This window comes from Sabethes cyaneus, chromosome 3 (genome assembly GCF_943734655.1).
Source record: "Sabethes cyaneus chromosome 3, idSabCyanKW18_F2, whole genome shotgun sequence".
Taxonomy (NCBI): domain Eukaryota; kingdom Metazoa; phylum Arthropoda; class Insecta; order Diptera; family Culicidae; genus Sabethes; species Sabethes cyaneus.
In genome coordinates this window covers 97,629,149-97,645,948 of record NC_071355.1, presented here as the reverse complement: position 1 = coordinate 97,645,948, position 16,800 = coordinate 97,629,149, and the positions used below count along the sequence as shown (strand labels likewise).

The window sequence follows — 16,800 nt, the reverse complement described above, 5'->3', positions numbered from 1 at the left end:
GAATAAAAACTGTCTTACGATGCTAGTTAAAACTTCCACACGTTACCTGAACAGAAGCGCAGATTTGGATCTTCGCTGCTATGTTGTGGGCCTCATTTAGAAATATGTTGATCAACAAATTAGTTGAAGTACAAACACGACACATAAAGTTTTGGCCGCTAAAGTCATCTGTATCGTTGCTAATTTCCATTATTTCTAAATAACTTCCGGACAAAACTTAGTTATAATATTAAAGGCTTCACCAGGGCAGGAACGCCAGCGCCAGGAACGAATTACGAATCCCCAATCCTAGAGTGACTATATACAGAGTAGCGACAATGTCAAAATTGGAATGATAATTATCCGTCAGTGTCATTCCAATCGAGCAGACGACCTATCCAACGCGTATGCAGGAAAGAGAAAGAAAAACCTTGGAAACACTTGGAAAAACCCACCCCGCTGTCACAAATGTCATTCCCATACATTTTTCGTGTAGCCAACATCTCATCTAGCCCACAACAAACTTTGCCTCGGACAAAATGTATTTGTGAGTAGCCCGCTCTAACTTCAGCCTCGGATGAATCTGTATTGGTAAGCTCCCGAACAAAGTTACTTTTTTGCTTTTTTTCTTTTTGTGTCGGATGTGTAGGAAGCGTAAAAAGATGTTAGCTACTTCTTTACCCTTCAGTTTCATACGCCTGGAAAAACCGGAAAACCCCAGGGGCTTGCGATGGGTGCCATGTTTTTGTTGCCAACATCTCAGCACGCTCAGCATAGAGTGACTATATACAGAGTGGCGACAATGTCAAAATTGGAATGATAATTATCTGTCAGTGTCATTCCAATCGAGCAGACGACCTATCCAACGCGTATGCAGGAAAGAGAAAGAAAAACCTAGGATAAACCGCATTGCTAGAGTGACTATATACAGAGTGGCGACAATGCCAAAATTGGAATGATAATTATCTGTCAGTGTCATTCCAATCGAGCAGACGACCTATCCAACGCGTATGCAGGAAAGAGAAAGAAAAACCTAGGATAAACCGCATTGCATACATTTGGGATGACTTGGCGCCACTCTGTATATAGTCACTCTACGCATTGCATACATTTGGGATGACTTGGCGCCACTCTGTATATAGTCACTCTAGCTCAGCACATCTCGACAAGGTTGGCAGCAAATTTACCTGCCAGACGGGCGCTTTTCCTGCACCCCCATCGGCAGGCAACCATGTTTTCGCCGCCAACATCTCGTGTGTGCGAAAATGAGATAGCATGTCAGCATTGCGTTTCACTCAACTGCCAGCAGTTTGATTTGGGCCCGCTGTCAAATTTTGAGCCTATACGCTTAAAAAATTTGACCCACTTTCACGAAAAGTGGAACAGCTCAAAACATGCGTATATTTTACACACTATTTTGAGTAACTCTTACTCCTTTTGTGAGTTCCACCGTAGAAGCTCATTAATGAGCAATATTTACTCAAAAATGAGTGTCATTTCACCCAAAACTGAGTAGTACTTACACAAATTACGAGTAAATTTAACTCAGTTATGAGGTCGGCCTAAACTACTCAGAATGGAGAAATTGCCATTACTCATATTTTTGGGCTGTTCCACTTTTTGTCAAAGTGAGTCGGTTTTTACTCATTTTTGAGTTGAAAGTCACTCATTTCTGAGTTAATCTTATTCATTCGCGGGTTAAATTTTTTAAGCGTGTAGGACATGCTGTCGCTGACGTTCACTGCAGCTCAATATAGAGATGTCGATGGGCTGTTTTCCTGCAATAGAGCTTGCCAGTTATGTGTGTATTGGTGCTTGAAAATGAGGCAAACAACAACAGTAAACAAAAGAGATGCATTCCTTTGTCACCAAGGTACAGGATGAATTTCGTCTTCCGCTGGCTTAAATACCAGCAAATTTTCAAAATATGAGCTTGAATTTGGAACAGGATGGAAAATTTAACCGAAATATGTGCTCTGCACATAGTGTGGCAAACGGAGAAACACGACTAGTAATCGCTATTTTTGGTTTGTTCCTCCAGCATTAGCTGTTCCCCAAAATGAGGTAAACATCATGTATATACACGCGTATTTCGTGTTTGATAGTGTGGGTGCTTGAGCTGTCAGAGAGCTCTATAGCACCCTTCGTTAAGTCGACTGTCAAACACCGTTCGTTAAGATAGGGATAGCACCACGCTGGAAAAACCCGACGGGGTGGAGTGGCTGTCAAATTCATACATTTTCGATGTCCGACGCATAGGTACCAAACTGTTAATTTTGACAGGAGCCAAAAAATTTTCTGGGAATTCCCCTTTACCGAGGACCATTTGAAAGTTGCTCTCTTCACTCCTACATGAGAAAGAGATAGCAACACACCATGCCCTTGGAAAAACCGCATGAAGTAATTTGCGGTTACGTCACTAACGAGAATGACATTAGCTGAGGCTCGATTTATATAGGAGTGAGAGGGGAGCAAAGAGTGGAGGAGAGGATCCGGGAGTTTGGAATTTGATGTTCTTGATATTATTCCTACTGCAAATAGCCTCAGCGAGGGCCACAGCTAGTGTCACAAAATCTTTATATGTGTGCGGGGTGGAATACTTCATTGCATACATTTGGACTTGTCGCCACTCTGTGTATAGGGTGTATAGACCAAATCATCATACCGTCAATTGACAGATACTGGCGCCCTTGTTTACATTTTGGAAAACTTTCCTTTCAGTTTATAGCGGATGTAGCGTGTTTTTTAACATTTTACAGGCATAAGTGCTTTCAAATTTAGTCCTAATGCTGTTTAAACTCGGTTTAAACAACAAACTTGCCGTTTAAACAGCTGACACTTTTTTGGACTCTGCGGTCTGTTTGTAAACAAGGGCGCCAGTATCTGCCAGATGACGTCACCTTGATTTGGTCTATAGATCATTTTGCGATGACGTCATTTTGCCGTCAAATGACACCACTTGGTGGTTTGGTTTGTTTACATGTTTTTTGTCACATCCAGCAGTTTCGATTTGAAATTTCGTGAAGGATTACTGCATCAATTTCTGTAAAACGCATGTAAGGCACTTTCTCTTCAATAAAAACTATAAATTTCTATCATTATCTGCCGGACAAAGATAGAAAACTCAATTTAAAATTTAACACCACGTAAACAAACCACTAAGTGCTGTCAAAAAAGTGTGGTTAGGAGCTCTCGTGTAATGATCTATAGTCACTCTACCTAGAGTCACTATATACAGAGTGGCGACAATGTCAAAATTGGAATGATAATGATCCGTCAGTGTCATTCCAATCGAGCAGACGACCTATCCAACGCGTATGCAGGAAAGAGAAAGAAAAACCTTGGAAAAACCACATTGCATACATTTGGGATGACTTGTCGGCACTCTGTATATAGTCGATATAGTTACTCTAACTCTACCCAATCCCTAGAGTGACTATATACAGAGTGGCGACAATATCAAAATTGGAATGATAATTATCTGTCAGTGTCATTCCAATCGAGCAGACGACCTATCTAACGCGTATGCAGGAAAGAGAAAGAAAAACCTTGGAAAACCCGCATTGCATACATTTGGGATGACTTGTCGCCACTCTGTATATAGTCACTCTACCAATCCCAACCCAATGAGGTACGCAACGTAGTAAAATCCGTATGCATTGTGTTTGGGGCTTTACTCTTCTTCTTATTATTACCGCCATCCCGATTGAATATTCTTTGTTACACTCTGCACCACTGTTGCCTGCACATATTATTTTAAGAATAACTTCGTTTGCTGAACAACCACTCCCGAATACGCCACAGTTTATGCGACCAAAATCATGTTTTGCATTTCATTTTGAAAATTAAAATTCGTGTACAAACAAAACTAACGGTGACAAACAAAAGAAATCAAAATTCGGAAACAATAACTTCTTGTCGTATTCCCACTGAGTTTCAGCAACACTGAAAGCGATACCGCGTAATATTTTCCAGTCAACGGTTGCTCGTCGCTTTCAGCCAATCAGAAATTGAATCAATTTTGGGTCAACGTCGCGGTTGACACTTGGCACGTCCTGTCCTAGATCCCAACAAATTCGCTATGACGCAACGGGGTGGCACGCTAGAATCTCAGCGTAACGAACATCTATTCTCATTCCGCTTTCACTAAAACTGCATAAACTGAGGTCGCATTCTCACTCATTCTACAGAAAAATATCATATGGTGAAAAATATATTACAAAACTGTATGAATATTGGACAAATTGTATTAAACTGCTGAAATAATCTCAAACTGCCATCATTTGGTACAGCCCACATCAAGTTTTGTTCAAGGGTATGTAATCATGCTATCTCTTTCTCATGTAGGAGTGAAGAGAGCAACCTTCAACTAGTTCGCCGGCAATTAGAATTTCCATTGAATAAAGCGTTAGCCGTCACTCGGACCCAAGCCCATGGCAGACAACCATGTTCTCGCCGCCAACATCTCGTGTGTGCGAAAATGAGATAGCAATTCAGCACTGCGTTTCACTCACCCCATTGGCAGGCAACCATGTTTTCGCTGCCAACATCTCGTGTGCGCGAAAATGAGATAGCATGTCAGCACTGCGTTTCACTCAACTGCCAGCAGACTGATTTGGGCCCGCTGTCAAATTTTGAGCCCAGGACATGCTGTCGCTGACGTTTACTGCAGTTCGATATAGAGATGTCGATGGGTTGGTTTCACTCAACTGCCAGCAGTCTGATTTGGGCCCGCTGTCAAATTTTGAGCCCCGGACATGCTGTCGCTGACGTTTACTGCAGCTCGATATAGAGATGTCGATGGGGTGCTCGGACCGAAACGTCAGAAAAAACGGTTACACTGCAATCATATGCATTTGACGTTCGTTTCCGACCCCCCGGCACGACGCCATTTTTCTATGACTGCAATCTAAAACGTCCCTGCTTTTGTTACCCGAATTAACATAGCTTTAGGATGAGCAGGCTATTTTTCGGGTGCCAGTGCCAATGATGTCGGTTACGCACCAAATATATGGGAGATGACAACTTAGAAAGCATTTACAGCACTCGTGCGCTAATTGCACGTCCTCTAACTGCACCGTCTTTTAATTGCACGTTCGCTAGTTGCACGATCGTGCAACTAAAAAACAGTTATCTGTCAAACTACACGTGGTTTTCCAGGTGGTTGCTATAAACAAAAATGCAGCGTTGCCGAATGCAAACTCTCTATCTCTGCATTACGTAGATACATTACAAACAAATTCATGCAAATTTGACTAAACTATGACTAATTGAACACATATTCATTAAGCTTTTAGTTCGTTTGTAAAAATTTAGATGTTCTTCCCAAAATTTAGCGTACGTGTGAATGCATGTGAAGAGTTCTTTACAGTGATAACGCATCACGTTTTACAATAAATATTGGCAACTATCGTGCAATTAAAAAACGAAATTCGCTAATCGCATCGCCTCATTCGTGCAATTAGCGAACGAGTGCTGTATAGGGCAACATAATTGAAACTTTAGCATACATTTTAGTGCGAATTTTAGGTGATATTCCGGTAACATAAAGGCAATTAATGTTGGCCGTACCGATCGGTACTGGGACAAAGCCACCTAAGCAACATTAGAGAGCTTTCATAGTGCAACATAATTGAAACTTTAGCATACATTTTAGTGCGAATTTCAGGTGATATTCCGGTAAGAGAAATTCAAACTTTAGCATACATTTTAGGGCGAATTTTAGGTGATATTCCGGTAACAAAAATTCAAACTTTAGCATACATTTTAGTGCAAATTTTAGGGGATATTTCGGTAACATAAAGGCAATTAATGTTGGCCGTACCGATCGGTACTGGGACAAAGCCACCTAAGCAACATTAGAGAGCTTCTAGTGTTTAAATATATGGGAGATGACAACCTTGCCATCCCGTTGTAGATTATAGAGCTTTCTGACAGCTCCATCACCCACACTAGCGAGCGCGAAATACGCGTGTATGTACATGATATTTGCCTCATTTTGGGGAAGAGCTGATGCTTGTTCGCCTCATTTTCAAGCACCAACACACACATAAATGGAAAGGTCTATTTACCGTTTGTACCCGCTGCCCAATGAGGTTTAAAAAGGTGTGGCAGATGAAGACATTTGATGGTAGCGAAAAATCAGAAAACGACGTCAAACTAATACAAAAACAAACCGCGTCGGACAATTGAGCTTGCTGACGTTTATCGTACGCACACATCGACGCGCGATTGGTTGTTGCTGTTGTTAGATTTTACATTGATTTTACACGTTTGTTTTTGTTTTCCCCCAGTTATACCCCGGTAAAAAAACATACGTTTGAGGGATAAACGATAAGTTTTTGTAGCCTTTTGCGCTGGGCTTAGCAAGCTCTATGGGGTTTGTTTTTGGAGTTTGACGTCACGGTTCATCGTGATTGGTCGATTTACGATTTCACTCACACCATGATGAAATTTCTTTATTGCACTAACACCACTTAACAAACTTTGCCACACCTGTATATATCACCAAGGTTAATACAGCTAGGTTTTCTGATATGTCAAATTCGCGAATCGAGCATGGTGAATTTTCCATGACGACCATTGAAATTGATTACAAACAAAGTAGCAAATTGCCGTATAGCTGAAATCGTCTGTATTCTTTTGAAGTAAGTTTTATTAACTGATGTTAAGAAATATTTTGATCAAATAAACGTGAATTTCATTTCAGGTAGAAAATCCCAAGATTGATTGTAACAAACAGGAGAAATTGTGATGAATAATGTGATTTATGTGAACAATCTCAGCGGGATGTGACCGCAGCAGCAAGAACAGAAGTCGAATGCTGCATTTTTCAACAGTGTTGATGGGTTGGAGATCGACAGAAAACGCGAACAGCGTCGGAAGAAGAAGCAGGACGCTTAAAATGAGCCAGTGAATTTACTTTTATTTGTCGAATGTACTTGGGAACGACAATCAGCAGATGCGGACGACGGAGCTACCGAAGAAGGAATTGTTGAAGGATTATCGCTATGTCCCATGAAGGATAAATATGAATATGAACCAGAAAATTATGTTTGTACTTTAAAAATTACTATAGTCTATAAAAAGTTTTTATTTTGTTATCGATTGACTATCTTTATAATCAAAGATTAAGCTTACACCAGTGCTAGTGGTTGCACAGTCTACAACTGCGCGTTAATCGTAGATTTTTCTTAGCCTGTCGATCTACGATTTCCTTTTATGTATGGTAAATTGCAATGTAGATGGCAAATTGATAACTGAGTAATGTAAAGCTTTTTTAGAATTATGTCGATAAGCGAGTATGGAAACCATGTTTAGTAAAAGACAATAAGTAGAACCTGCTGTTTCTATACTCCAAACGAGTTCGAGAGTTCGATCTCAACTCAAAGTAGTTGAGTTTGATTTCGGAACGCTTCTTCCTAACTGGAAGTAGAAAATGAATAATCATTAGCGTGTAAATTTTATTAATTAAGCATTTGTTTCTTTACCATTTTTTATTTGGAACCTAGCTTCATATATTTTTTCGCTAAATGACTTTTGCTTGCTATTGTCTTTTGCGGAATAGACTGGCGATCCGATTGTGGGATAGTCTGCGTTTGTGTGAATTCTGCGCCTGCGTCCAAGCGAACCTTTTTCGAAACCATTTCTCCTTCATAGTCAGATTTTCGTTTTTGAATCGATGTTTTAATGTTAGTATCATTGTTTGCCGGTAACAATCCCTGGGCTTTCAAATTGCAAAATCTCATTCTGGCTATTGTTCTTATTTTGACATATCGATGTACAACCGTTGTATCAAAATTCGGATACTTGTTTAAAATCCGTTTTACCACTGAGGAAACTACATTCTCTTTAAAATTAAAGCCAGAGGCTCCGTGGCATAGAATAAACGTTTTTTCCATGGCTTGTCCCATGATCTGAAAAGCTTCGGAGGGCACCATTAGTCCGCCATATGATAAGTTTGCCAGAAATGATGGCATATGAGCATTGTTCAGGGACTGGCTTACTTCCGCTGTTCGTTTTCCCAAAGCAGGGTGCGAATTTTTCAATTTGAAAGCCACCCATCCGAGTATGTATATAAATCCATCCTTTTCTTGGGAATTCTGGAGAATATCAGAGGTTACCGATATTAAGGATGGCGACCTTTCCAGAATTTGGTTCTCCATGTCCTGCGTATCGTCAGAAATCGGTTGTGAATCTACAGAGAAAATTCGAATTAAATTTCATTTTATCGTTCGTTCAATGTGTAAAAATACCTAAATATTCGATTTGTTTTTCATAGGTTTTCCAATTATTTTCAATAATCAGAGGTAGCTCCACATCCGCTTTTCGATACAAGTTGGCCGTAATGTATTCATCTCCTAAACTTTGTTCTACGGTATTTGTGTTGCGCATGGTGATACCAGGTGTTTTACCGAGAATAATCAGACGTAATCGATGTATTATACTGAGTGGAGTCGGTCTATCATTCAAACCACCGTTTGTTCTGAGTTGCGAAATTAGATTTTCTAACAAGTCTTGGTTGAGCTAAAACAATTAATTTCCAAAGATCGGCATAAAAAATATTCATAACAAATTACCTTGAATGTAGAAATGTATTCTATACCGTATTTACATTTCATATCGGTGAATAAGTTTTTCATAGATCTTATGGACATGATAATTGACTTTTGGAAAGTCGCCAATGACTTGCACACTACACCTCCCTGCCGAATTCCGCGGATATTGGTCATTATACCAAGCATTTCGTCTATGGCCTGTAATTGGTCTGCGGCACCCATATATGACCTCTTCAGGTCAGTTTTACCATATTTCGTGAAGGAGTTGAAGACATCAAACCAATTGTTACAAATTTTTATAAATTTGGCAACTATATTGGCTTCTTCTTCATCCTCACTCCTGGCAAAACGTTGTACCAACATGGTGGCGGTAGTGTGCGAAAGCAATTTGGCTGCTTTTGCCACATTTTGTTTTTCAGCGCTATTCATTTCAATATGCCCAATTGTTAAAGCAAATAACGGTGTCAGCTCACATGTCGCACGCTCTTCAATCAGGATTCGTAGAAGTCGAGAATTTATCACTTTGCCATTCCAAACAATGCCATCTCCAATGAACCAATTCCTCAGAAGTTTGAGATTATGAGGACTGTCTCCGAAGACGTAAATGTTATCCTGGGTAACAGGATGTTTAAAGAACGTGTGTTCATCTGTGACACCAACTTCCTTTCGAAAACCCAAGTTTTCGGGGCCATTATCCGAATTTACTGCAACGACAGGATAACCGACTTTATACAATTCCGTTATAATTGCCATAATTATCATTTTAGTCATCGGCTGGTCAAACGCTAGATAAATGACTTGCTTCCATCCGGCAAAAAGGCCTCTAACCATAACGAATTGTGCGTGTGTATGTGGTCCCAGAATTTCATCTCTCGCTGCGTCGAACTCCATCAGTTTACGAACGGACATTTCATCGAAACATAAAACAGAAACTCTTTCTCTTTCCGTCATATCCATTCCTGGCATAACGCAAGGTATATAGAGCGACGTACGAAAACTGGCATTATACGGGAAATGAGCAGTCATCAACTTTTCGTCAGAAAGCCCAATTTCGGAAGCAGTTTTTGGGCACAAGACAGGGGTTTTGTATTTAACAATGTACTCACTGCATTCTTCTTGCCAATCTGAACACAGCGAATATATTTTCATGAACAGAATTTTCGCTTCAAACAAAAAAACTTCTTTTGAAATGTACAAAATCAATGACGACTCATTTCACCTTAATTTTAAAACGTTCTTACCTACTATCTGCATAGACCGCAGTACATCTACGAGCAATCCGCTTCTCATATCTATTCGTTGGGCATACGATGATAGAGTTGAAAGTCCGGGCAACGGAAAATTTAGTTGATCTCTTAAGTAAACGTAACAACGTTTACTTAAATAACGGATTGCAAATGCAGTGGATATTTCATCCGCAGTCCAATGAGGCTTCTTCTTCCTACCAAGTATCATATCGAGTTGGTTTTCGGTTAGTACACCGGTCAAAGCTGTTTTCAGCTGGCTTATAAACATTTCGTTCGGAAAAATTTTGCAAGCAGCAACTTGCTTTTCAAGTGCGCGCAGCGTCTTCCGCAAAGACTTCGTTTCCGCTGCGTGACTTGACTTCAAATTACGATTTATGTTCTTTAGGTCTTCGATCTGCGCATCCTGTTTCTCAATTTTCAGTTGAGCCTTTTCTAATTGCATCTTCAGAACATGAATCGTCGCTTGATTAGATCTGTCGTCAGGACAAACTTCAGAGTCTAAAATAAAAGTTTGTTTGTCTTAATAAAATACACCTTACTTCAGCGTATTGAATACGCGGCGTAGAGTGGTAGAGGTAGGTAGAGGTAGAGTGTAACACAAGACTTAGACTGCTCTTACTCGAGCCTAAGCCAGAAAGGTGCCCTAGGAGTTGTCTTTGGAACTCAGCTCAGTGTAGCTCAGTGTTGAAATGGCTTATTTTATTTAGCAAAACGTTTCCTTTTATACTAATTTTGACTCTCGAAATAATTGTTAATATGAATCGATATTTTACTGATCCTAATATGTTCTTAAGGTTAAAAAGAGACTGGGACTGTATATGAAATCATTCTATGTTTAGTGTATTCGATGGTTAAGCCATCCTCAATGAATGTAATTGGAATCCACGCTGGTTGACACTAAGCATCAAAAGTGCAATTCAGCACTTTATGTGTACTTGCGAATGAATGCATCGTGCGGCCAGACTCTATGTGAGTTAATGAATCATACGGTCGGTTTGTTTTGATTTCTTATGTAATGTTTAGTTTTCATGATGAGTAATGTTAGATTCGGAAACGTACGTACTCCTGTTACTCATGAGTAATGAAAAATACAACATGAATAAACCAGTTAGCCGAACCTTGATAACTGACATGCAGAATATAGTATTCGGCAAGATTTAACTCACCTTGGTATTCGGATTTCGAGTATACTAAATGAATAACTAAAGTAATATAAAATAATAAAAAACAATTACCACTCGATGCATTGTTCTCAAAGAATTCAAGAGGTGTTTCGGAAGGCAGGCAAGGTAGCAAGGCATATGGTGCACGGCAGCTCGGCACAGCTAAAATTTTTATATATATTTTATTCATTTTTATAGTACATATTCACCCCCATTCTGCATTTCTAACGAAACGGGATGGTATTCTTTATTCCGCCAGCAAAATCAATGGGCAGCAATGGCAAAACAACTCATTCGAAACAAGTCGAACGAAATAAAAAGCCGTTTGAATTACAGAATAAGGGCGATTATTATTATACCTCTCGAAATAAGGCGCTTGACCAGTTTTGTCACATTTTGTCGCACTTGGTTCGTAACATCGTAACATTCAGGATCGAAATGTTCCGAACACACTCCTTGGTTTTTCTGTGGTTTCCACTCACTACCACGACCACAAAAATGCACCCAAGCTTCATTTTGTTCTGCATTTTTGGGGAAGTTGTGGTACAGAACATTTGAATCCTTCCTAGTTACTGAAAACTTATTCGTACAGCCTTTTACTGCGCAAAAATAGGCCATTTCCACGTTCACAACTCCGAGTTTACCGACCGTGATACTGGAAAATAACTAACTGAACAAAGTGTTTATTATTTTTTATAATAAACACTTTCGATGGTTGCTAACCATTCGCTCCCCGCGCTTCTGTTCTACAAACTGTGAAAACTAGATCACCTATTTTAACTCACCTTGTATATCACATTGCCCGCTGCCGGCAGTATGTTGGCTACTGTCAGTGTCAAACACATTGAGTAGGGACAGGATTGCCAGTCCCTTGGTACATAGCGAATAATATTTTTACTGTCATAATAAATAATAATATTGTTTGGATTTGGAGATTAATACTGGCGTTGGTGTTGGCATCAGAAGAGTTGTTTGCCAGAAATTTAAAATGAGTGTTGAAGTTGACGATTTTGGCGAAGATTTGCTAGTTGAAACTATTCTTACAATGTGCAGAGTTTGTGAAGCATCAAATGTATATGTTGATATGTTGGATAATGATCATAAGCTTGCGCTAAAATTTCAAGACGTAACTGGTGTCGCGGTTTGTATAACAAATTTAATATTTTTAGTTCTGTGTCCATGTCCGCGGGTCCGGCAGAAAAAGGGATGAAATCAGAGATCTCCACTGCCGACGGTTACCCGCCATGGCTAACAAATTTAATATGCAAACATACCAATATCACAAATATACTTTACAGGTTTCAGATAATGCTGGATTACCGACAACTTTATGCAAGGATTGCGCTAAACAATTGGAGATTAGCTTTGATTTCAAGAGGAAATGTAAAGAATCTGAAGCAAAGTGGCGTAAAATATTGTTGGGTGATCAAGTTAACATAACCGAGGATGAACCAGAGCCGGCATTGATCAAGGAAGTAAAAGAAGAACCTTATTCAGATTCAGAAGAGGAGGAGGATACGAGCAATGATGAATGTGAAACACTGGTAGGTATTCCTAAGAAAACCGGTGTTCAAAAAGTAAGTTACGAGATTAAGAATATAGGCGGTGCAAAGTTTGAATGTGGAACGTGCCATGCCAAGTTCAACGATAAAAATGACTATAGTAAGCATATTAAAATACACGGTAGAAAACGATTTCAATGTTCACAGTGCTCGAAATGGTTTCAATACAAATATCTTTTGATTTGTCATCAGAATGAAAGGTGTGGTGAAAATGCTGTTAAGTATAACTGTGAGTTTTGCCTTCAGTGGTATTCTAACCGGAACAATCTCAAGCGTCACATTTCAGAAAGACATGAAGGTCTCAAGCCCTTCAAATGCGAAACTTGTGGGAAATCCTTCAGTCAAAAAACAGTTTTAGCATCCCACCGTTTGGTTCATATAAACTCATACGAGTTTCGTTGCGATGAGTGTCCAAAAAAATTCAAACTGGAGAAACAGCTTTACCAACATAAGCAAATCCATTTACCGGTAGAACAGCGTGATCCAGCATTTATTGCGAAGCCACCTCGCAACCAAGTGAGGATTAGTGTTTGTTCATATTGTGGAAAAATATCAAAATCTATTGCTTCTCACTATAATCATATAAGAACGCACACAAACGAAATGCCATATGCTTGCAAATCCTGTCCAAAAAAGTTCAGGTGTAAAACAGGACTTACATGTCACGAGCTGATTCATAGTGATCAAAAGCCACACAAATGTAACACCTGTGGCGCGAGTTTCAGACAGTTAGCACACTTGAAAACTCACAATTTGCTGCGACATATCAAAGTTAAAAAATTTGCTTGTGTTATTTGTTCTAAGCTCTTCGCTTTGAAAGGACTTCTTACGCAACATATGAGAACTCATAAAGACCATCGGTCAAGTGTGGATACGTCTGACCATGATGATTCATAGATATAAATTATGGACAAATACTAAAAATTGTTTATTGGTAATTTCGTCTTGCTTTAGTGTAATATGTAAATAACATAAAAAAATAAAAAAGTTGCGATATAGAATCTGGTTGATAAGCTCTTTTCAGTTAGATAAAGTAAATGCGATTCTCTAAATAATTAGTCCTAGTTTTAAATATTGAAAATCCTTTTGCATATTGATTTTGTTATTCATTTTAGGGGGGTGAGATTTCAGATAGTGTGGCAGAATCGCGCTTTTTCAGCGAAATTTAGTGCTGTGCTAGTGCTTTGTAGATACAGGTGTAATCACGAATAGTGTGCCATTGTTATCTAATAATGGTCAAATATCGTGATTTCCGCCGCAAATAGTACGATTCTAGTGTTTTAGGTTAAACAAAACAGTACGGTTTACAAAGAAAAGTTCACATTGACTGTGTTTCATTCTTATTAGAACGAAGAGGAAAAGACAATTTCGTGAAATACCTACCTGCTGACCTGACACCAGTATTTGGAGCAATTGTGAGCCTCAAATACTTATCTCCATATACAGTCAACCAAAAAAGTATTCGGACAGCAGCGCATAAAATTTTCTTTTAGTAATTTTGCACAGTATTTTTGCAAAGAATGGTAACACATATTTTTTAAAACAATGTTTAACTAAAGCATATTCAGATGCACAACAAAAATTCGGGGAAAAGCTTTCCGTTTTGAAGATAGGGAGGGTACATGTAGTTTGAATTCCTCAAAAATGCAGCCAAAAAAGTATTCGGACAGTTAACTATTAGTTGAAACAAATGTCCTTTCTCGCTCATCTACTACCTCGTAGGACCATTTACAATCTTGATGACCTGTTTTAATCTGTTTGGGATAAAATTAACAATTTTTCAAATATCCCTCTGTGAATTGCTGACCATTTTTTTACAAGAGCTCGGTTTAAGTCATTGTGATAAGAAATCGAATGATTTCTCATTTAGAAATAAAATTATCTAAAAAGATGTTCAAAAGGGTTCAAATCTAGACTGAATGCTGATGTTTCGATAGCTCTAGGACAATTGTATGGTGCCTACCGGTTACAATTATCGACAGTATGTTTAGTTTCAACATCCCGGTACAATATGTATGTACCGCACAATTACAATTTTGCTTTAATTTCACCTGAAATTGTTCAGATAATTGAGTTTACACTTAGTTCTATCCAAAAATATATATCTTTGCTACCTCGGAGCTTTCCAAGCATCCCAACAAGGTATGACACTAACCGCATTGCTTGTTTACTTGCTGACGAGTGATTTTTCACTTGTAACCCGTCTCTTTTAGTTATTCTTGCATAAGGGTTGTTGATGTCATACCTTGTTGGGGTGCTTGGAAAGCTCCGAGGCACCAAAGATATATACTTTTGGATAGAACTAAATGTAAACTCAACTATCTGAATAATTTTAGGTGAAATTAAAGCAAAATTGTAATGGTGTGGTACATACATATTGTACCGGAATGTTGAATCTAAACATACTGTTGATAATTGTAAGCGGTAGGCACCATATAATTGTCCTAGAGCTACCGAAACATCAGCATTCAGTCTAGATTTGAACCCTTTTGAACATCTTTTTAGATAATCTCATTTCTAAATGAGAAATCATTCGATTTCTTATCACAATGACTTAAACCGAGTTCTTGTAAAAAAATGGTCAGCAATTCACAGAGGGATATTTGAAAAATTGTTAATTTTATCCCAAACAGATTAAAACAGGTCATCAAGAATATAAATGGTCCTACAAGGTAGTAGTTGAGCGAGAAAGGACATTTGTTTTAACTAATAGTTAACTGTCCGAATACTTTTTTGGCTGCATTTTTGAGGAATTCAAACTGTATGTACCCTATCTTCAAAACGGAAAGCTTTTCCCCGAATTTTTGTTGTGCATATAAATATGCTTTAGTTAAACATTGTTTTAAAAAATATGTGTTGCCATTCTTTGCAAAAATACTGTGCAAAATTTCTAAAAGAAAATTTTATGCGCTGCTGTCCGAATACTTTTTTGGTTGACTGTATGATTTTTCATTTGTGTATTGTCATGCTGTATTAAAGCGTGCAGATATAGTTCGTGGTAGTTGCGTGGATAGTTTTTGCTTTTATCACCGCCCAGGTAACCAATAAGCATTACCAATGCTATTTATATGCAAGTCAATAAGCATTAAAGTCACCTTAATTTCTACTTAAATGTTAGTTAGGCAAGATATACGACCACTTTACTGCTAACCCTTTTATAATGCTGAAAAGCAGCTCTTATAATACTTGTTACCAGCTCATTACCAACAAGATTTAAAATAGAATTTTGCATGCCAATTTACAACAGCTACGCACTCAAAAAGCTAATACCGTGGACCCCCGTTCGTTTGACCAGTATAATCAATATATATAGAATGCCAGTGTCGCTGCAGTGCGCGTGGTAAACATCATACATATTCAGATAATGTATTTACATTATATATGCATATGTGTGTGTGCCTGAGATTCATCAAAAGGGGAATCTCATTATTTCGAATATGGCTGCCAAGTAATGTGATTGTAAACTTCGCTTGCTTGAGATTTCTAAAAAAACGGGTCAAACAGGTGCAGTTTTGGGATTCAATCATCCGGACGAAAAGAAAATTGGCGTTCAAAAACATTTCACTGGCATGAAAACACAGCGATGAGCGCACTGATGACAGCACCAACCAGCGCACAGATAAAGAACAGATAAATAATAATGAGCAACTTTGACAATGAAGCTCCCGATTCACAGACTTTATACAGATTGTTAGCATCATGTTTACCACAATGAGTCCTGTAGAAAAACAGCGACACTGGCATTCTATATATATTGATTCTACTGTTTGACCGTTTTTAATCTGAACACTTTTTAATTTGAACCCCGTTGGTTTGCACGATTTGCAAATTAAAAATGGTTCAAATGTCATTCTCAACACGACATCATTTGCTTATGCAGACAATACACATAAACACGGTTTGTTTGTACTAACCTAGCGTGTTTATTTTGTTTCACATTCCGTTTTCCCAGCGATTATGACAGAAATCCGATCGAAGAATGAAATATTCACTGCTTGCAAGTGCGAACTAAATCAAACCACCAAAATAATAACAAAGAGCAGGGCGGAAAGCCGTTAGTTTGCATGAGCAATCGTTCAAACGAACGGGGGTCCACTGTATACAGCAACGTGCTGTATAAAATACCAGATATGCTAATAAGCGATTGATTTACTGATTATGGTAATGTTTATTGGTTAGCTGGGCATGCATTCGGTTCTATGAGAGATGTTTTGTTTCGGGTGGGCGTTCTTCAGTAGAATCAATATATATAGAATGCCAGTGTCGCTGTTTTACTACGGGACATGAATTG

General features: G+C 38.7%; 2 protein-coding genes across 2 annotated transcripts in view; one reads left to right on the top strand and one right to left on the bottom strand.

Moving 5' to 3' along the window:
* The window catches only part of LOC128739912 (zinc finger protein OZF-like), a 1,463-nt gene extending 1,201 nt beyond the window's left edge, over positions 1 to 262 (bottom strand). The window contains exon 1 of the mRNA XM_053835414.1: positions 47 to 262. Coding sequence (XP_053691389.1) covers positions 47 to 190 — 144 coding nt within the window. The 5' untranslated portion in view covers positions 191 to 262. The remainder of the gene's footprint in view (positions 1 to 46) is intronic.
* An 11,673-nt stretch (positions 263 to 11,935) lies between these two features.
* Positions 11,936 to 13,406, top strand: LOC128739911 (zinc finger protein OZF-like). The gene is made up of 2 exons (XM_053835413.1): positions 11,936 to 12,088; positions 12,246 to 13,406. The coding sequence occupies exons 1-2, from the start codon at positions 11,936 to 11,938 to the stop codon at positions 13,404 to 13,406; spliced, it is 1,314 nt and encodes a 437-aa protein (XP_053691388.1).
* The last annotated feature ends 3,394 nt before the right edge of the window (positions 13,407 to 16,800 follow it).

What these genes read in the sequence shown, in the direction of transcription:
- LOC128739911 (XM_053835413.1), top strand. Translation starts at nt 11,936, where the DNA reads ATGAGTGTTGAAGTTGACGATTTTGGCGAAGATTTGCTAGTTGAAACT. An exon ending in AAGACGTAACTGGTGTCGCG is followed by an intron (nt 12,089 to 12,245) that starts GTTTGTATAACA and finishes TATACTTTACAG; the next exon opens with GTTTCAGATAATGCTGGATT.